This window comes from Trichoplusia ni, chromosome 11 (genome assembly GCF_003590095.1).
Source record: "Trichoplusia ni isolate ovarian cell line Hi5 chromosome 11, tn1, whole genome shotgun sequence".
Classification (NCBI taxonomy): domain Eukaryota; kingdom Metazoa; phylum Arthropoda; class Insecta; order Lepidoptera; family Noctuidae; genus Trichoplusia; species Trichoplusia ni.
This window is the reverse complement of record NC_039488.1, coordinates 5323770-5346772: the sequence shown is the minus strand read 5'-3', so window position 1 is coordinate 5346772 and position 23003 is coordinate 5323770. Positions and strand designations below refer to the sequence as shown.

The 23003-nt window shown below is 35.0% G+C and overlaps 1 protein-coding gene across 1 annotated transcript in view; it reads left to right on the top strand.

The window, feature by feature from the left end:
- Positions 1-5296: 5296 nt before the first annotated feature.
- The window catches only part of LOC113498788 (neural cell adhesion molecule 1-like), a gene marked incomplete at its 5' end in the record, with an annotated part of 32295 nt that continues 14588 nt past the window's right edge, over positions 5297-23003 (top strand). The window contains 8 exons of the mRNA XM_026878932.1: positions 5297-5439; positions 8237-8445; positions 10121-10231; positions 11523-11729; positions 15029-15174; positions 17836-17986; positions 20176-20306; positions 22103-22262. Coding sequence (XP_026734733.1) covers positions 5297-5439; positions 8237-8445; positions 10121-10231; positions 11523-11729; positions 15029-15174; positions 17836-17986; positions 20176-20306; positions 22103-22262 — 1258 coding nt within the window. The remainder of the gene's footprint in view (positions 5440-8236; positions 8446-10120; positions 10232-11522; positions 11730-15028; positions 15175-17835; positions 17987-20175; positions 20307-22102; positions 22263-23003) is intronic.

The window sequence follows — 23003 nt, the reverse complement described above, 5'->3', positions numbered from 1 at the left end:
CTGATTGCCGTCAGAGAGAAGTTCATTTCTCGTGTCCGTTCATTTGTCTTTCCAAGCTCGTTGAAACATGAAATCACACAAGCATTGCTAAAAACCTATTACACTTTTTCATGCAATAACCAGTCATGTGATTTATTGAAGCAAAACTGTAATCAAGATATAAAGGCCTTGACACTAATTGCATTTCACCTGCTAGGTCATTAGCTTCGGCGGCCATTATTACGGTGACAAATAGGTTGAAGCAACTCGTATACAACTTGTATCGTGGTGGTTTGGTGGTGCTATTTCCGGTCTTGTATGCACAGATGCAGGTTCGATTCGAACGTAAGCGACTAATGTAACTTTTTAAATATATTTATACTACTACATATGAGGATACCTAGATTTTAAACAATGGACTCTGTAACCAATCCGCAGTTCGTAAGCGTGGTTATTATTTTGTCATACCATGTGTACAAAAAGAGGCTCTGAAGGAAGTGGGACACATATAAGCTAAATTAATTAATTATATTTTTTTTATTACTCTGAGTATGGTGAAACCTTGAAACTTGCTCTCCCACCCACGGCGAGGTACCGTATATGGAGAAGGGGCCTAGCCCATGATGCTCAACATTGGGACAGTTACAGACTTGTATTATTACTTGTATACACAATACATACACGAGTTGTTGTTTACAAAATGAAAATCCCCGCGAAATACTATTTCCTCAAACGGTGATCCGATAGAGCGACCCTTTGTAACCGACAATTGAGTTTTGTCTTCCTTTATTAGATTGATTCCCAAACTCGACACGTATGTTTATGTGTAACTAAATTGGCGAAAGAAAATTCTTGTTTTGTTCTATAAATGTGTAAGAAAAAACAGCAGAAACTCCGCTCTCTTAATAGTACTGCTAGAGTGCGGAGTTGGTGGCGTTGTTGTGAGAACGACATCACATTGTGGTATCCGGTTTCCACTTTGTCTATATAAGTTCTTAGCCAAGCAAAAAGGGTCTATCGTCTCAATATAAAATAATATTATTGTATTTATGGAAGCTTGACGTCATTGTACGGCGTACAGAACTCTTGCAGCTGCAATAATAATATTGTTACAGAAATTTTTAGTCCTTTATTTTCTTGGGTGAGACGCTAGTATCTCCAACCCCAGGGTATAGCGAGAGTATATGACTGGCTCTCGTCGAATTAAAACACCCTGAGCCCCTTTAACTGCCTGAGCCCGAGCCACACAATTGCTAATGCATTCTCTGCGCGAAACTGGCCTGTGTCATGTTGGACTTCTCCTTGAAGGCAAGAAAGGACGCGCAAGAAGACGCGTCCATACCATTTTTGCTTATTTGTTGGTCGGTTCAAATAAGGTTGTTTAAAATAAACCGGGAGTAGTTACTGTGAGAGTGGGTTTATAACACTTGTTAAACTAACCTAAAGTCAATAGTAGCACCTACAAAATTGTGAAATTTTAATACTTTGTGATAAATTATGTCATGTTTCGTTCTTCTTCAATTAGATTGGTCAAACATCAAATGTTATTGTGAACTCACTTCAGTATAGATAAAATTTCATTCACAAAAAAGTATTTGGAATAACGAATTTGCAAATTTATGCGACGTTGTCGGTACCTATGTACGAATGAATAATGAGTGAGTAGGGAAAAGCAGGAAAATTGACGTTATTTTTCTGAATTGTTAACTCAGATGATATTCATTGTTTGGTAATGGTCTGACGCGATGTTTTTTAATTAGATTAAACATCACTTTGCGTAAAAAGTAACGAAAGCATGTTTTATATTAGCCACAATTATGAAAGATTGATCACAATTGTAATATCTGTAACTAGTCGTTGCCCGCGACTTCGTCCACGTGGTTAGAATTTTCCCCGTTTTTTCCACATTTACCATTATATCTTCGCTCCTGTAAGTCGTAGCGTGATGTTAAATAGCCTATAGCCTTCCTTGATAAATGGTCTATTCAACATAAAAATATTTTTTCAAATCGAATCGATGAATGATGGACCTTAGAATTATTACCATAATGAAAAACAATTTATACTAAAAAGTAACAACGAAGATTCCATACCATTAATTTAAAGTAACAGTTATTATGAAATCCTTCTGAAGGACAACTACAGTTACGCGAAGTTTATATTATTATTACTTTGTCAAAAGTTTCGGAATCACGGATTATCAAGTGCCTAACTGCGTATATGAGCCTATTCGAGGTACCCTATTATGCTTACGTATATTATCTTAATGATCTACCTGTATTTAGCCTTGTAAGTTCATCGCTTACTATAACATCTTAAAATAGGACGGTTTGTTGTGGGAGAGAGTTCCTTATACGCAATGTGTAATGCTGTCTCGCTCACACGGACATAGTCCAACATTGATAGCAGTAAATATATAGGTTCAAAGGGTACCTAGATTTGTCTTATTAAACCTCTAAACACTTGATATTTATACTTCAACGCTTGTGAAATAATAACAAGCTAATGTTTTTATTAATCCTGTTTTAATACTAAGTCATAATAAACGACAATTTGATTTAGTTTTTGGGTGATTCTCCGGAAAACACAAATTAAGAACATAATTATCGGTTTGGTATTATTTTTATCTAAGCTAGCAAAGTACTACGACTATTAATAAATGACGAAAGAATTAAAACATTTTAGCATTACAGTGACGTGAACCAGTTGGTGAGGATAATGACGACCTTAATTAGTGTAATTTTTTTTTGAAGAATCACCCTTTTGTTGGTGTGAATTGTAAAACTGTCACACCTTTGATATTTCAGAACGGATAGCGTTAGCGGTTTGAAAAGATAAAACTAACTGACCATTGCTTGACTGATAATTGGAAATAAAAAAAAGAAATAACTCAACTGTGCGGGAGAAGGATACCCAGACTCAGGACAAGGATTCGTAGATCACGCAAATGCTTCTTCTTTGCGAGGATCGAACACGCAACACGTCGCGCTCAGTAGGTTTGGCGTGACGACCTCCGTGGTCGAGTGGCGTACGCCCCGGTTTCAAGGTGTCGCTAGCTCTGAGGTCCCGGGTTCGATCCCCGGTCGGTTCAATGTAAAAATTCTTATTTCTACATTGTCTCGGGTCTGGGTGTTTGTGATACCTTTGTTGTATCTGAATTCCATAACACAAGTGCTCCAGCAACTTACTTGGGTTCAGAACGATGTATGTGATGTTGTCCGCAACTACTCGGCTATTTGTGCAGTCAAAGCTCACTTTATTTATCCTAGTTTCGAAATATAAGAATCTGAATATCATAAGACGAGTAGACCAATTTCGGAAAATGCCGAGTAATTATTGAATAATTTATATCCGTCTCACGATAAGGATTTATCCCGCTAAATAATCAATTTGTGTTTTTCTCAACTTTCTGATTTTATTATCTTTTTGTTAAATCTTAATAGATCATATTTTAATAGCCTTTTTTACCTCATCCTAATACTCCAATGAAATATATAATATATTTTAATATACACGAGTCATTTTAAACAGTTTCCTGAAATTCATTCAAAATGTACGGAACACAACAAATATTTCACCGTCTACCTCCGTACTGACTTTTCATTAAATTACTTTCGTAATGAATAAATGTATTACACCGGGGATTCGTTTCTTCAGTTTTTTTGCTTCCTTATTATAAACTGTTGAAAGTGTCTTATGCTCGGAGTTATTTTTTATCTAGAGTGTAATAAATTGTACTTTAATGCCCTTTTTGGATTATTCCTGAATTTAAATGGATTGTCCCTTTGTCATCCTTTTATAATTCGTGTTACGAAGATGAAATCGAACTGACTTTTGTGATGGGAATTCAACTTGTTGAATTAACTTTTAGATACTAAGGTATTATGTTTAAAAAGCGACGCCTGCATTAAAGTATTATATTTTTATATCGCGGCAAGTTTAACAAACATCAAAGTTGAAAATTCATGTATAAAGGCACCTAGACTGGATGGAACCCGAGGATCGAACACGTGACATGTCGCCCATAGTGGGTTTGGCGTGGTGACCACAACCTTAGCCCAATCGTGCAGAATGTTTGTTTTATGTTAAGCAATTGTCTTACATTCGATTAAATAAGTTACATATTGTTTTTTTTTTGCTGAATAAGTAGGCGATAGGAGTTGCCCGGGGTATTGACATATCCCCACGCCTTGCCCTGGGGCGTGGGTTGAAGCCAGTAGCGCTTCAAGATGAAAAGCAAGCAAGAAATTTTTGCAAGGAAATATGATGTCTTAACAGTGTTATTAAGTAGGCACTTAAAATGTACTTTGAGATGACTCTTCAAAATGTAGTGGTTTCTTTATAAAAGTATAGTTAAGATTAAGAACCATATACTTCTTTGACTACAGAAAGATATTAATTTAGTTGACGATGTTTTAATTTGTCTTTATGTTACCTGATTTTGGAACTGTGATTTTACAACTTGTTTTAGCTATTGCAGTTGTAGTAGGGAGACTTTGCTTCTCGTTAAGGCGTCATATAGAGTATCGTAGCACGATTACACAATTGCAACAGCATTTTTTTTCAAGTTAGTAGGATCCTTTTATCTCCCAACGATTCAGTAAGGTCCATATCGCCCAATCCAAACTTCAGCCACAGTTTAATATTCTAACTACAGTCTTAATTCAATCGAGGCAGACATTATCATGAAAAATGGGTGAAGTTGGTTGGTATTAAAGTACATACCGTCATCACTTGGTCCCAAGGCGGCCCTCACTCGCCCTGTTGCCGTAAGGGATTAAGGGAGACTGGGAAACCTTTCCCTAAGGGTTGAGAAGGACTGTTAGAAAAGCCTTCAGGAAGTGAATTGCATTAGTAGCTTTTTTAGCGATTACGGCGCCGCCGTCTTAAAACAATGTCCGTAGATTTAGGCATGGTCGTCCGAAAGTGTTGTTTGGAGTATCAATGTTTGTGACGTTATGGGATACCCATAACATCACCAACACTTCATCGTCAAACCTCACATCATCACTTAATAACAAATGAAATAAATATCTAGCAGGCACCAAATTTATACATTGACAGAAGGTATTATACGGGTGTTAATTGAAAATTCTGTCGTTCAGTATTTCATTTTTTTTTAACGAAATTGCGCTTAAGAAAAAAAGGCATATAATGATCTCACGCTAAAAAAAGCATTCGAGAAACAATAACATTGTTTAATTTCTTACAACGTATTTAATCTAATTGACAAAAATGAATATTATTTAGTTTGTCTCTTCCATACTTAATTAAATAGAAAATATTCTGATGCACATTTACTTCATAATCTAATTTCTTTGGTGCAGTGTCGACGGTGGATGTGGACGCGGTGCTGGGGCGCACGGCGTCGCTTCCGTGTGACGTCACGCCCGACGCCAACGAGGACCGCGTCTACATGGTGCTATGGTTCCGTAAGAGTGGAGGAAAACCTATATATAGGTGAGTAGTGAATTGTAAAAAATAAGAAATCCTTAGATACTAAGATTGGAGTAAAATATGGAGTAGATGAAATTGATGTGTGTCTTTAAATGTCATGTGTGATTTATATTTTTCGACGGGCCTGTTGGTCTAGTGGTTAGTGACCCTGACTGCTCTACCGGAGGTCGTGGGTTCGATTCCCACCCCGGACAAATGTTTGTGTGATGAGCACGATCATTTTGTTCTGTGTCTGGGTATAATTTATCTATATAATGTATGTATTTAGAAATATATAAGTATTTCTAGTTGTCTAGTACTCATAATACAAGCTCTGCTTAGTTTGAGACTAGATGGCGTTGTGTGAATGTTGTCCAATATTATATTATTATATATTATATAAGTATACACACATCTGTCGTAATAGATATTTGACCGCTAATGTTAATAAATGTGTTATTTTTTAAGTACTTACTTAAAAGACGACTATGAGGTCGATGACCTTAATTTTATTGATGTTCAGAAATTGATGAATGACGACTACTTATACTTTACTTAAGTTATAAAATTAAGAGTGTGCTTACAAAAATTTATCGGTCTCATAAAGGTTAATCGAAACAATCTCCAAATATTTTGAAAATAATAAATGCAGACAACTGATAAAATAATTTACTCAGGTCGTAATCAGACTTAATTGCTTTAAATATTTATACAGCGCCCCTAACCTGCATATTCCCAGTGGCCTAGGTTTCTAGACGTCACCCGTCTTCGTAGATGAAGTAACGATTTAACTTAAAAGCCTTTGCATAACTTGTACCGCAAAAAACTTAAGTAATTAAAGCGACTGTAGATTTAAGAAAAATATATTGGTCAGAAAAGGTTGCATAACATTAAGTCGACCAAAATGTTTTTTTTTATTATTTTTAACAAAACAAATAACCTATTTGTTTCTTCTTTTTTTTTAAATATTTTTCAATACGTTATTCTTTTGTTTAAATGCAATTAAAAACAAAGTTTGTCTGATAAGTTAGAGAGAAGACCTTATAAATAATAAAAATGAATATTAAATTAATAAAAAGTGGGGCTAATGAACCGTTCAGTGTCTTAAACGGATAAGCCGAAGCCAAGCACAACCGATCCAATTAGTGATACGAACACACCTACAACGAAACACACTCAAGATGTAATGTTAGCTCGTTAAGGAAATCACACTTGACGGTGAACTGAAGGCTTTATGTCAATGCTCGATATACGAGCCACTTGTTACCACTTACAGGATATAGGTGTAGATGTTCAAGATTTTGAGGATGACGTCACGTTTTTTCAGCTCTATCACAGTAATATTATTAATGTAAAGGAATGCGAATGTGTATGTTTGTTACTCCTAAATGCCCAGACAGCTGGACTAATTTTAGAGGCAGCTATCAATTTGGATCATACCTACATAATTTTCTGTGATACCACTGCGTTAAAGTAGGGTAATAATTTTGCAGTCACAAGCAACTTCCAGGCGGGCAAAACCGCGAGCAACAGCTAGTACTTTAGGTATATACCTAGGAGTGGAACTTCCTATTTTTGGATTACCTTAGCATGGGACTTAAGAGAGGTCAATGGATCTAGCCTGAGCGCAGGCTTTAACTCCTTCACTAATTCATTGGCGACTTTAGAAGCCTCTAGACAAAAACATAGTATGGGGACGTGATGAGTATTTGATACCTTCTAAGTCCGATACAAACCTACAAAGCTAGGCGACAAAAACAAAAAATATCAATTCCGAATTTCAAATTGCGACACCGTTGCTTGATTCATGAGAACAGGTTTTGAACTTCAATGGGTAAAATACGTATTAAAACTAATTATTATGATGAGAGTCCTGACCTAAATTCCACGAGTTTACAGAGCTATTAATAAAAATCCCTCAGCGTAATTGATTTCTTTGAACTTTACTTGGAAATACCTCATATAGAAGCCCTTCTAGGAAACAATCACTAGAAACGGCAAAAAGACAGCAAAAGCCAAAAGCAGATTAAAAATACTCAGAAACATATTTATACAGTCAAGAAAATAGGTAAATTGTGAGAAAAACCGTGTTTCGTAAAAATATTGCAACAAAAAATTGATATAACCTCGACTTCTATTTTTAATTGTTATTATAGCGAAACCATGAAATTTCATTTGTCTAGCAATCGCAGTTCTTTACGTTATGTACACTAAATGAAGCCAATTCAGTTTTTACCATTTGTGTACGCACCCCAAAAAAGTTCAGCACGTTTTCAAAAGCTGATAAAATCCATTATAAGTTATAAATTATTTATAATTGCCATTTAATATCACATCCCATCGCAACTGTGCGAAACAAAACCCCAGATAATACCATCATAAAATGCGTACTTAAATTGTTAAATTTACCTGAAAACAGCAGGGTGTACAATCAAATCATCTTTCTCAAAGCTTGCTTTCTAAATTAGGAAAGCTTCGTAGATTGAGAAAATGTAGCCTGTCCGGAAATTGAAAAACTTCACGATGTTGAGGCCGTCCTTTTATTCTAGAATTTGACAGTTTTTTTTAAGGAAAATAAATTTAGACGCGGACCATGTGGCAATTTACGTCGCTTTTATTAAATTGGGCTCGGAGACGTGATTGCATTAGAGATCTGCTTGTACCTGGTTTTTGTACAAGAGTTTGATGGGATTTTTTTGGCAACAAAAGCTATCTTACTTTACGGTTTTGCAATCTAATTCGGCAATTTAAATATTTCAGGAGTTACGAACTTTTTACAATCTAGACTTTTTATTAAACGTAAATTTTGCTTTTGTTTTAGCTTTGATGTTCGAGGGAGATCTTTCAACAAAGCCTTACAGTGGTCTGACCCTGGGGCATTTGGCCCTCGAGCGTATTTCGCCACCGTCGCCAGACCAGCAGCACTGACCCTCAGCTCGGTGCAACTAGACGACGAAGGCGTCTACAGATGTAGAGTCGATTTCAAAAACTCGCCGACTAGAAATTTCCAAATCAGACTCACGGTAATAGGTAAGTTTGGAGACCCAACATATATCATGAAATGAACCAAGGCAAATTGAATTAACACCTAACAAAATACTAGGTCAAAGGTAACTTCAGGTGAAACTTTTAAAAGCTAAATTAAATCAGTCTCGAACGATCTTGTTCTTTTTATCGTGTATAGAAAAACAGCGTCCCTCTAGTTGTTAATTCAAAGTAAAGCTTTAACTATTCAGAATATTATAACAAGCAAAACACTCTTGAAATATTACTTAAACGGTGCTTTTATAAAAACTGGCAGCAGGAGCAGGGATAGTCGCAAAGTTAAGTAGCACTGTTCCACTGGTCTAGAAAATCTTGTTAAAATTAAAATCTCGTAAGTTTTAAATGAAAATTTTATGAGGAAACGACTGTGAATCAATTTAGTCATTATGGACGAATCGCGGAGGCGAGCGGTGGCCAAGTGATGACATCGCGCAGACATTTTAATTATGAACTGTCGACTCGGGATTGGCGAGGTTGCTCAGCTGCCTCTGATAAAAACGATGCCCGCCAACGATGACATAGATAAAATCTGCAGGAGACAGGTTAAATTTAAAAGGAAATTAGATTTAAATAGATCAAATTGTCTGAACGTTATCAGCTCCGGGTCTGATCCCTTTATTTACTTATTAAAACGTTTTTAGGCGATAACGGTTCGGTAAATTATGAAATGAGAATGATTGTATTAATTCTTCGGTGAATGATGCTATAATTAATATGGCGCAGTGCCGTGTTTTCACAACGCTATTTACCACTTCCACAATCCGTATCGAACGTGAATTATTGGCATTTCATATGGTTTTCACATTAATATATTCAGTAAATGGATTTTATTAATAACGTTGTCGAGAACCGCGACGGTACGATAATAACTCAAATTGGCTTATTCAGTGGTGGCAGTACAGTATTCTTAAGAAATATTACCCGACGAAGAGCATAAAAATATAAACACAGAGTATAAAATGCCGAGCAAACTACCGTTGAGCTTTTCAAAGAAATTACCCTATTCAAGGCGACGAAAGACGTAAGCAAAGGAGATGAGGGAAGCAAATTTCTTTTGCGCAGAACAAAGCATTTAAAAGTAAGCCCATATAGCATATATGCAACTCCATTGAAATCCATTAGTCTGCGGCGCCGAGAGGTAATTTGCAAGGAGCCTTTTGTTAGCAAAGGGACTGCTCACACAAAGAACTCTCTTACTTATATAATCAGGCATATTCATAACATCATAAAATATCCAATTACCATTGAGAACGGAGGGCGTTCATTAATGGCGTCAAATAATAATCAAATCCGCCGCTCGTAGCGTCGTGAACGATCGTGCCCTCGATATTCATATTGATTATGAACAATTTTGTCAAGTGGAGTGTTTTTATTATAATCGTATAATACAATTTAGTATTAATGTAAATTATAATGAGCTTCTTAAGGAAACATAATATTATTATGACAAAAGCTGATGAAAGTATACACAATAAGTGATTCAATACCTGTTTCAAACTTGTACTTTGAATTATTTTTTGGAAACAGTTATTGTTATATCGATGACATACAGACCAACAGGCATAAAGAAATTTTCTTGGTCATAGTATTAGCTCGAAATACCGTATGACGTTTTATAATAATCGTTTAAACCTTCGCTATAATATTTGTTTTGTTGTAGTGCCTCCTCATCAGATGCTGCTTTATGACAAGTCTGGAGCTGACGTCTCCGGCGTGGTGGGACCTTTGGAGGAGGGGGCAGCGTTGGTGCTGGTGTGTGAAGTACGAGGTGGTAAGTGTGTAATAACAATAAATAAGTTTTTTTATTATCCACGATTTAAAGGGTTACTATCGGCAAATGTCTTACCATTTTCATATCAAACTTCCCTGTATTTTGTAATTTCTGGCCACATGCGCCCCACATTTTGGACAAAACGTCGCACCACTTTCTTTTTTTTTTATAGCAGAGTTTAAGCCAGTAAGAGTAATCTTTTAAAAATATAGCAAGAATTTTTTTAACGCTAAAATTCTACAGTATTTCATTTACCTAACTACCTGCAAACAAATTTCATATTTCTATCTTAAAACACTACTTCAAAACAGAATGTCTGAAAAAAACGTCACTCAATTTCAAATTCAATTTCGGAACAAGTTAAATCAGTTCGAACTTGGACGTCGCAAAATATTGAGCGTTGGATCTTTTTTTTCTATTGCTTGATTTCTTTTATGGAAACATTGGAAGAGATATTCCATTTGAATGGGTTCATTGAAAAGTCCGCAGTACGGCAGCCTGGCGACGAGCCAGTGCCGGATTATCTTCGGCCTTGTGCCCAGCAATTGTGATGATGCAGTGGACCGGACAGGGTTTAGGCTGCGACCCTGTTATCATGAACATACTTAATTATGTGGTGAAATGCAATTGGTATGTTCCGGGGGTTTGTTAGATGCGCTTGTTTTTTTTGGCAGTATATAATATTTTTTTGTTGGAAATTGTGTTTTAATTCTTGGAAGCGTTTTCTCAAAAAAGTAGTTGACAAAGTTTATTGTAGATAATAATTTTCTTGAATCGTAGCTACTCATGTATAATTCAAAATAATGATATACGGCAATATATCCAGAGTTGAACGTAACAAAAAATAGGTGTATATATTTTTTATTATGATGCACCTGTTTTTAAAGTATAGTCAATCATAAAATACCAACACCACTACCACATTTAGGAGGTTCATACATACAATTAAATATAATAACTTGGTTTAGGGAATGGATAAATTAATACTAAAGAACCGACTATTTAAAACTGTAAGGACTAGTATTTTTGATTTTTATTTACAACGGTTTAAACACGCATTTTTATCAGGAACTCCCGACTACTTTCGTGCTCGACCGCGACCCCATTGCCAATTCAAATCATGGTTAAGAACTTGGGTTGAGTCCATAACTAGTCGGGCATTTTCGATATTTACTTATGACTACACCGTGGTATCACTAAACTATCCCCACAAAAGTTTCTTTAAAGCAGAATTAAAAACCGAATCTCTGAAGCTATCAATCTGATTGTTTAAAGACATTCCCTTTACCAGGTCGTCCAGAACCGACAGTCTCTTGGTGGATTGACGGAACCCCAGCCTCACAGTACATAGGTGTCAAGACCGACACACACGTCATCGTGAACCGTCTGGAGCTTCAGCACCTGAAGAGAGAAGACCTCAACACCACCTTCAAATGCAGAGCATCCAACACCAACCTAGTACCGCCGCAGGAGAAAATTGTACGACTGGAGCTGAACTGTAAGTTTTTATTTTTAAACTAGCTTTTCACCCGCGGCTTCGCCCGCGTGGATGTCGGTTATATCGCGTTTCCAAGAAAACTCTTCAAAAGTCCGGGATAAAAACTATTGTATGTTCTTTCACACCCGTTCAGTGGTTTAGACGTGAAAGCGTAACAGACAAACAGAGTTACTTTCGCATTTATAATATTAGTAGGCATTACTATTCATTTTCATTAAAAAGTTTATTATATTTTTTGTGAAGCGAATTTATAATTATTTGATAACGATTTACTCACGCGTATTTATCAGTATCGCCCGACTAGTTTCGGACCCAACCAGAGTACTTTGTCATGAGCTGATGCGTCGGATTTAAATAATAAATACGCGTGAATAAACCGTTATCAAATAATGATTTTAAAGGTTGATGCAAAACAAACGTTGGCAAAAATTATGAAAAGGAACGTGTATATGTAGCAACATGTGGTAGGTCAAGAATAGGTCTGGATATATGAACTGGATACAACAGAGACCGGGTAATTCCAAGAACCAGCTTTTAACAGTATTATTCTTGTATAAGGATGACTGTATAGGCTTATTCAGCCTACTGGGCCCAGGGGTCTTAAGCTCGGATACCTGATTTTACCTGATTATACAACAAATAAAACTAAAGAAGAAGAAGATGCATTTATCGTCAATTGTCGTTCCTTCTGTAAATGGACGAAGGTGGACATGAAATTAATGATAACCTTTTTGGAAAAAAAACATTACCTTAGTGTACCATTTTTTTTAAATAGCTCCCTTTGAATATCAAAATATGTAAATAAGACAAATTACCTAAAACATGAAGACAACCGTCAATATAATCGTAAATTATGGGTTTCTGCGAAGTATTGTTGCTGTACATATTTATTTGACACTTACTCAGAATTTGAGATAGAAACAGATTCGGATGATTTCCGAGAAATGCTTACAATTTTGTTTACGGGTGTATCGGATTACGTGTTTTTTTTCGAACAGAAGTAATGGTTATTTTCATCGTCATCAATAATTGATAGTTTCCTAGAATTTTCGCAAAGGCTTGTAAGTTTTTTTTATCGAATAATCTTTAATTTGTGATTTCTGTTTAAATGAATGCCGAATACTGAATAACTTAACGTTTATCAACAATTAATGAAATAAAAATAAGTATTATTTATGTAAATTTTCAGATCAATATTTTTTAACTTGTTGACCAGATTTCTGTTCATATCTATTATTTTACGGCTTTAATAATTACTTCTGTGTATGACTATAACATCAAATTGTCACGTTAGATGAATATGTTATTATAAATTAATCCAATCCCAAAGCAATTAAACGTAATTAATTACAACATAGTTCTATAATCTCATTTATATTAGTACATAAATTAGCTTAAACGAGGTGGTTGTCTCATTCGTAATTAAAACAAGAAAAAGGATATCTTAATTAAGGTCCTTAATCTTGACCGAGTTTTTGTAAAGGGCGCAACCTCAGTAGTTCGACAGACGAAACGCAAAAGTTTAGAACATTTAACAAACGTTTTTCGTGAAAACTTTTTTCAGGTTAATCAAAAAGGTCAAATATTGGAGAGTTTGATTGAGTTTTATACTTTTTTTGATAATAATTATAGATTGAATGGCTACATGTATTACTTATGACATAAGTGTTTATGTATGTCTGAGCTCAAAATAAGAGACCAGTTGTGGTCGAATAGTAAATTATCAAGCTCTTTTAAGTTCACTATAGAATCCCTTTGCCTCCACTATAAGTAAGTATACTGGCTAATGACTACTCTAATGTCACGTACTGATGACACGTCTAACCTTCAACAGCTTGCGTTAACAACTGACTCTTCTCAATGGTAACCACCTCACAATTCAAGCACGTGAGACAAACACTGAATCCATCTTGCTTGATATCTCTGTAGCTTCAATTTGTAAACTATCGAGTGATCGAGATTAAAACGTGACGTGAGTTTAGCGTGACGTGAGTTTAGCATGAACAGAAATAATGAGATAGTGATTTAATTGAGAGATGAAATTAAAAAAATATCGGTTTGATCTCAGCGAGTGGCAACTGTATGTGTTATCTACTGCTGAAATGATTAATTGCAACACTGAACGCCATCCATAGTTTATATTCTGTACCTTTTTAATCTATGGTCTTGTCATTTGTTTCTTTACAATATATTATTCTGTCGATTTGCTCAGTTCGTGTTATTATTTAATTTCCTAGTTCTATCAAGTAAATACTTAAATACTAACATATTCTAATATCTACGATGGCTCGAGTATGGATATCTTTACGAATCTGCCTTGAATGTTTTTGAGATTGCCCAACACAGAAGCATGAAATAGTTTGCTGCAGGAGTCACTTTTGATAAGATATCTTTTAAAGTTTTCTTTTTAAAATTGTCCAATGTTAGTTTTCAAATGGATGTTAAATTATTAAACATCTTGAATTTCAATAAGTAAGATACTCAAAACGTTTCCTAATTACTATAGATCTCTGTTTGAACAGATTCGAATTACTTTACTAAATCTTCTTTTTTTACCAGACAGTAATTGAAAAACTCTTGCCTTAGATAGGCAGTAGACTAATTAAGTGGCGTTCTCAAAAGATGATTATCAAAACCCTTTCGAAGTAAAAGGTTTTTAGTTATAAAAAGGAACATAAATAAAATGCAAATCATTATTGTATACAGTCTTAATGTGCTGCTGGTAGGCTTTTGAAGATTTTATCTCTTGAAACTTGGAAGCGGTTATGGGTAAAATTTGTATCTGAAGTTTCGATTCAATATTGTTTTTTATGCAATATCTTGTATTGTAATGTTGTTAACAACATATTATATAACTTCACTGTTCACGTTTTGATTAGTTTTAAGCCAAATAAAACTGGATATAAGTTTATGTTGATTGAAAGTTTTTTTCAACAATTGGATTTTATTTTTATCGAATGCGAAGTCTATTTTAGTAATACCACACACAACCGGTAAGATAATTAGTATTACATACCGGTAATTACAGTATTATGATAAGTGCATTTTGATTGTTTATTTTTTAAGATTAAATTACTAATAGAGCTAGATAACATTGCGTTGCTTATTATTTTATTTATCTAGTTGTACAGGGCGCTATGGCGCACATTGGGGGAGGCCTATGTCCAGCAGTGGACTACTAAAGGCAGATGATGATGATGATGATGATGATGACATACCCGATTCCTAACTCAACTAGTTAAGGCTTTAGATACAATATTATCCATTAAATCGTTCAACTTTTTGTTCTTTCCGTCCAGTGGTTCCTTTGTCGGTTTCGCTGCTGAACCGCCCGCAGCAACTCCTGGCTGGGGCGGCCGCCACCCTGCGCTGCGTATCTGAAGGAAGCCGCCCACCAGCTCAGATGGTCTGGTACAAAGATAACCGGGCCTTCGATAAAAATATGGTAAGTCATTCATTATTTTGAGGTTTATAAAACAATAACTAAAACCGTGACTTTGTCTGCGTGTATTTAACAAAAAAAAAAATTTTTTTTCTATGTTTTTAATAAAATGTAGACCCCTTATTATATCGGCTATTTGCCAGTCAAGACAGTCCAGCTACTTTAGAGATTAGCTGAAATAGGGAGACACACAAATTAAAAAATATATATTTGGTGTATGTTGCGTAGGTATATAATAGCGTTGCGTAGTAGACAGACCAATTTTAACTATATGTATAGATTGACTGGTATCTACAGATACATTTTTAAAACATACACAACGGTTTTTTCTATAAATACTCTTGATTCAAGTAAACCTTTTCGCATAAAAATGCTTTTTTGTCAAGTTAGCTATAAAGAAAAAGTTTTAAATCATCGTCTTCAGCCTCAAATAACTTCACATACATTTTATTCCTGCCCTGGAAAACGTATTTTTCGATGTCATATTAAAGTAGTCGACATCCTAAAATAGTAGAAACTTAAATGGAGCTGTGCGAGACACTCAGTCTTATGTGATGACGGTAGATGGAGGAATGTTACACCCCAATGGTGTGCAAGATAGCACAACGAAACCTCGGTAGAGCGAGAATGAGCAAAAGATATTTAAAATATTGTGAATATTAATAGTCATTTAAATCACTTTGATAACTTATTTTTGGATAAAATGTTGTTTGTTAGATCTTTTTCCAAATTAAATTCACAGTTTATAAAAGAAATTAATACTAAAGAATGTAATTGCTTAGATACACATATCTTTAGGTCACAATCACTCCCAGAAACAGTTTTAAATAGGCACAAATTATTCATTTTGTAGGCAATCTATCGCTCGTGACGAAAATACCTGAAAGCCGACTAAAGCCTTCAAAGAACATTCGAACTGGCAGACGGCGATGTAGGCGCGTATCTATTACACCTACGTATTATACATACACCTTTATACTGACGTGTAACCTGCAATTTAATATGTTACGTAGTACATGCAGCTGAAGCATAACCAATGAGGTTTTATTAGAATAATTTTACACAAAAGAGTTACTCAGCTATGATACCGGCACATTACCCATGTAGACTTCCTACGTAACCAAAAAGGTTTAATTTTCTTCACTAAGTTCCTATAGCCTTCTGGGTAAATATATTTATTTGACAGACACGTAATATTTCTTTTTATTTAGGCATCGGGTAGTGGTTCAATTATTTAGCTTGACAGATTGGGTCTTTCGTATAAAAAGGATAAAACAAAAGCTTCTAAAAATACTGGCCAGTACTCTTCCTAACAAATTTCAGTCCTTGCATTCTAGAAAAAATCACTATCCACAAAATGTACGTAACTTTGAATTTGTGCAACGTTCATTGCTCTTATTTGAATAGAGCGCGGTAGGTAATCCCTCAATTAACTTCCATTCTAAAGCAAAGCACGCACTGTGGCTTTTAAATCGATTGTCGCGTTTTATAGTCGGATTCGGTACATTGATGGACTTTGATTTAGCGTTCGACTAATTGCTCGGTCATTCTAGCTTATACAATGGCTAGGAAGGAGACCATTTCAAATTCCATTTGTGACTTTGGCTTTTTATTCCTCTTAATGTGTAGGCGTAGTTCCTGCTCCATATGTAACTGTCTGGTCTTTAACAGAAATATGTCGATAGTGATTCAAAGTTACTGTACCTTTTTTCGGATGGGAAGTCATCAAATGTCTCCTTCTTTCTTGCGTTGAGTGGAAGGTAGTGTCAATCTTCTACTAACTAAAACCCACTGATGTTCCTTCCTTTACTCGTTTACAGGAGCCACAGTAACCAAAGTAGTTATCTGTCGATAAATATGTTTTTTTGCTACAGGAGCAACATAAATCTGCACCGAGTGCTACTGCTAAAATAATGACCATATTAATAAGGAATATAATTTTAATAGATATATTAGAATTATAATAAAAAAATGTAATTTATCTAATTAGATCCTACCCCATTTACAAGTTTGGCCATATAAACACTTTGTGTGATAGATTAAGTTCTTTTTGGTAGTCTGATTAACCCTCAGTGAACCACAACAGGGTATTCGGGGCATAAAAACCATCAGCGTCGGCTCGCTTCTATCGCGTCCAATATGATACGTCATCAATATCGCAGGGTAGACCCCTCAAATGTATTATTATACTTCACACCATAATATTATTATGTGTTTTAACATTATTGTTTTTTAAGAGTAGGTACTGAAAAAATAACGAGTCTTGCTGTAGAAAGTTCCTTAAAGCAGGAGTCTTATCTAGATTATCAAAGAGGTTTTATCCAGGCTCAGAATAAGTGAGAATCCATCTTATGTGGAAATCAAACCCACGAAAATTTCGCCCATCTTGCGTTGGTTTATTCTGAAAAATGATTCAATAATACGATTTAATATAGTAATAATAATAAGGCCTCTTATATATCAAGCATTCAGATGTTTTTTTTTATTAAATGATGCAACAGTTTACTCACGCGTATTTACCGTGAGCGCTCGACTAGTTTCGGACCCAAACCGAGTCTTTAACCATGAGCTGACGCGGCGGGATCGCGATTCGAACCATTGCATCATTTAATAATGAATCAGTCTCATGATATTTACTTTAAAAATAAGTTTTTTCTTGTTTAGATATCAGATCACTCCAACGAGACATGGTCCGTCAGCACTCTGGTGTTCAGCCCGAGCCCAGCGGACAACGGCGCGATGGTGAAGTGTGTGGCTTCAAACCCCAGTCTCCCCACGAAGTCGATTGACGACAACCTACAGCTCAACGTCGTATGTTAGTATCTGATCTTACAATACTTGTTTGTCTGTATCTGTCTTGATTGTACTTCTAAACTGACTAGCCGATTTTGGTGATTTTTTTAATGGAGTATGAAATTCTTGATATGTATGAAAAATATTTGCGTAATTTGACTGCACAGATAGCGGAATGGTTGAGGTCATCCCGCCAAACCCACGGCGCGTATCGTGTCGCGAGTTCGATCCCCGCGTAGGACATGTATTTGTGTGATCCACGAATTTATGATCTGAGTCTGTGTGTTATTGTCCATGTGATTTGTATGTTTGCGGCACAGGGATGAAATTAGTGAGGAAATCGTAAAAAAAGAAAAACCAAAAAACAACAATTTATTAACGATACTGCAGGGAATAAGAGATGATTTTTCAAATCATGGTTGTATGTATAATTGATACTTCTCCAAGCTAATTTTGAATTTTATTATTAATAATATAATTAATACAATTGAAATATATCCAATCAGGACCTATAATTAAAAACTATCCAAAAATAATTTTATGCCAGTAACATGAACGGTTATACCAAAAATTACGTATATTTGTTGATTAAATTTTAACGATAAGGCAGATACATGAATTTGTTGTTCGCAGCACTTGTTAATTACAAAAGGAACAAATTAATTATATCGACTGTGTAAGGAGGTTTTCAAAGCAAACTTTCTCATGTATTTAGATTGATCGTACAGTTGCGTGCGTCATTGGAGTGGCCTTTTTTGCAGCATGAGTTTATTCTATACAAAATTAACATCATCTTGAAACCAGCCTTTTCCGAACTATGACGGAATCAGCTTCCACTGACTTCCAATTAAACTGGACTCAGCTAAGTACCAGTGTTTTACAAGTAGCGTCTGCCTATCTGACCTCCTCAACTCCGTTAATGGACAATACAATAATCCTTAGTAAGACTGGTTGTCAGAATTATTAGCTTCTGACTACCCATAACGACTGTCAAAGAGGTTTAAATAACAGCCGGGACCCTTTTGGAACACGTAGGAACTTTTTATGATTGTAATAGTTACCTATCCACGCACCGACCGCAATCAAGCACAGCTTAACCGTGACATGATCGATGAACTTGTGCACTTATTTAAACGTGAATTCTGTTTTTCAGTCGCTGAAAAACAACAAAAATTACATAATCACCTCTTAAACCTCGGTCGATTTATTGTTAATCTTTTTGCCAATGATCAGTTGAAACATTTGACTGCCAATTCATTGTTTAACCTTTCAGGTATCGGAGATCAATTTATGTTTAACAATTAATTACAAATTGCTTAACTTACTGACACTGTCATTTACACATCTTTGGCTGTCGTTATTGGTAGTAAAAAGCCAGAAAATCTGACAACCTCTCTTACCAAGGAGTATCGTGTTGCCTGCGTAATTGGAGAGATCAGATAGGCAGTCGCTTCATGTAAAACACTAGACTTAGCTGCATTCAGTAAGACTGATAGCTGATCACTTTATGGGTGGAAAAAAGGCACGCAGATAATATTATGCTTACCTTATTAGTGCAAACAACTGTACGTAATAACAAAGAGCAAAGTTCCTGTTCGATATTGATTAAGTTTGTAATTATCTAATCCTTTGTCTCATTTCTGAGGTATTTTATAATATATCTATAAAATATGCGTGGTAGTATCGTAAAAACATAATTGAATTAAGCTAAAAACGAAGTTGCTAAAGTGCTAACCAAATTGTTGTTTTGTATACTGTTGGTAAAATACGTGGGAGAGGAAACCATTTTAATAATTAGATGTAACTTATTAACGTAATGATTTGAAAGTTGTGTTTGATAGACCTTTTTTTAGCTTATTTTATATACAACTCACTTTTCACTTTTTTAACTCTCGCGTTAAATAATTTAATCCTTGTATCGCGTCGGGTTTTAAAAGCATTACAATCACATAACATTATATTACATGTTAAAGTTTGACTTGAATTTCATATAGTACCTTCATTAGTACCAGGGTACGTAATTAAAAAGAGACACCCAACGCTTAAATAAAAAAAAAAAATCACAGAGAAAAATGATTTTACTCATCCTATTCTATCAGAATTACCCATTTCATATCAATTCAATTCCATTTCATATAACTCAAACCAAACCTCAAAGATGCCTAAACACAATGCACTCCTCAGTCAACTAATATTATATGTTGTCTCCAGACAGCCCCCTTGTGTCCCTGACACTTGGCAGCACGCTGAATCCTCATGACATAAAGGAAGGTGACGATGTATACTTCGAGTGCAACGTTCGCGCCAACCCGAGGGAGCATCGCATCTCTTGGTACCATAACGTAAGTTATTAATGTCATTTGAAGGTAAAGTCAATTATGATGTGATGTTGTGTTCGCTTTTGTGATGTGTCGTATACTTGTAAGAATAGGTATGTAGGTGGGTTGTGTTTTTGAGTGGAAATTTGATGGGTAACTTCGGAAAATTGTCGATTAAATAGATTTACGGAAATCAGATCAGTAATCGGTGTAATTATATTAACATTAAGAGAATGATACTGGTCGATTTAAGAAGTTTAATTTTTATACGGTTAAAAAAACGATTCAGATCTACCTACTCACTCAACTTCATAATGTCTCTGACAAATTACATCAAATAAAATATGAGCATGATCTAAAGTATTCAAAAGCCTTTTTTATATTTATTTGTAAGTTTAACAGTAGTCTTTTAAGCCAGCTTCTGTTTTTATTTTGTTATTGAACTGCAGTATTCTAAATAGAACATAAAAAACTTTGCTGAACAGGCAATAAACAAATAACTAGCGATTTTACTCAAGTATCGGTAGCGAGAAAAAATAGCAATTCGCGTTCCTAGTTTATGTGCTGAAGCATTTAAATTTGAACGTAAGTCGTAAATAAAAACTCCTGAATAATTTAGAATTTACTTGTTTATTAATGTGTAGAGGCGTCATCGTAATGTTATAATAACAGCTTAAAATATACAGGAAATGCAACAATTATTTTCTCTAAAAGTGCGCAAATGTAAACTTTATAGTTATTTACATAAGGTTCGTTCAAAACTTGGTTAAACGCGTGACCAATAAAGTAACACAAAACATATTAATAAGATTTTAATTCTGGATATTTTTTGGACATCTATAAATAATACGTTTTTAAATAGTTAATTCCCTTTAATCGATATAGACCCTCATAAAAATATAATCTGTGGGCAATTGAATAGAAGTAGGTCAGTAAAATAAATGATTTAAACTCAATATTATTTGGGGCTATTTTAATAGGGATATTTACATTAAAACACAATAATGAATCAATGTTCCTTGTTAAATTCTTTTATTTTTTGTTGTGGTTTTACTTTAATAACAAGGCGAACCTGAAAAACGAACACTTCAAAATGTAACAAATTGTTCCATCAATGTCTAGTTCGTTTAGTTTGACCTATTAAACATGATAATATGCATTTTTTTCATTATTATGTGCAGGGAGAAATTAAACGGCGCATTAACATAATATAAGTAACAGTCGATTGTGCATTTCTTAGGTCGGGAAATTATAAATGATTTTTTTTTTACTTTAAGAACAGTTTTTTTTATGACAATACATTAAAAATATTGTTATTTGAAGAAGGCTCGGTGCCGCAAGTTAATCATGAAAACAGGGTACTGCCCTCTTTTGTCTAAGTACGCCTTAAAAGCGCAATGCGGTGGCTCGTTATGATTTTAACTCTTTTGCGGCGTTTTTAGGCCAGTATAAGATTTTTTAGACTTTAAAAAGTTTTCGTATTTCTTTTAGTTTGTAGTATAAATGCGTTGAAAATAATATTAAGACGTTAGATAAGTTGATTTTTGACAGTTATGGACTCGTTATAATTTTGACTACCGTGTTTCAATTCGATATTTTGATTTGCAGTATGGTTGCTTTTGAATGATCGACGAATATCATACTTACAATAAATTATAAATCGTATTAAGAGACTTTTCTAATCCGTCATTATGTGTGGCAATAAACTTAGATGTGACTTTTGCCTAAACATTTTCCAAGCTGTTGCAGTCAGTTTCCAGCCTTAGAATGTTAATCTTAATTTCCTCTATCTATAAGTGACACAATCACCTCTCCTCCAGGACAGGCCTGTGAGTCAGAATATGACGTCAGGCATCATCGTCAGCACTCGCTCCCTGGTACTGCAGAAGGTGACACGAAGAGAAGCTGGCAGCTACTCTTGCAAGGCAGCCAATGCTAGAGGGGAGACGTCCAGCAAAGTCGTATCTTTAAGGGTGCAATGTAAGTAGAACATAATTATATCAAAACTTGCTTATATCAAAGCTGGCATATAATGAGCACATAATCACACGCTGCTTAATATGTTTGTTCAAGAATATAGTTTTACGCACTAGTTACTAAACTTGACCGAATCTTAGATTTTGTATTCAGTCTTATACTTGAAAGATATGCCGTGGGAGATGACCGCTAGTGCGTAAATCTCTTCTCGTTTTGATTATTGCTTTACAGTAAATCGCCTGTCCCGTGTGATTCAATAAATGGTCTGTACCTTTTGAATATGTTTTTTTAATTTGATTTAAGTCATGAACTGTTGAATGTGTCATAAATCCAATAACAATTTGTCCCTCCTGAATGTTTCACAGCAACTGTCAGACAGAAATCTTTAATACTAATCAATAAAGGGAAAAATGTTGTAAATATTCCCGGGTTCACTAAAGCGTATCATTTTCATCTTTTTATAGACGTGACTTTATCCGACAAATACAATTTTGATCTCGAAGGCACTTACACTTTTTTATCAAGCTTCAGGCTATACAGCCTTTATGATAGTGGGTGTTCGGAAACATCCGTTAATTTTCTTTTTATGTCGAACTTTTCCAGCACTTCTCTTATATTGTTTAGGTAGAAATAAAATAAATTATTTACTTTTGATTTATTTATTTACTTCGAACTTGAGGATTACCTCCGTCGACTTCCTAGCTATAATTCTGTGTGTTGTCAATGCCATACTTGTGTATTGCC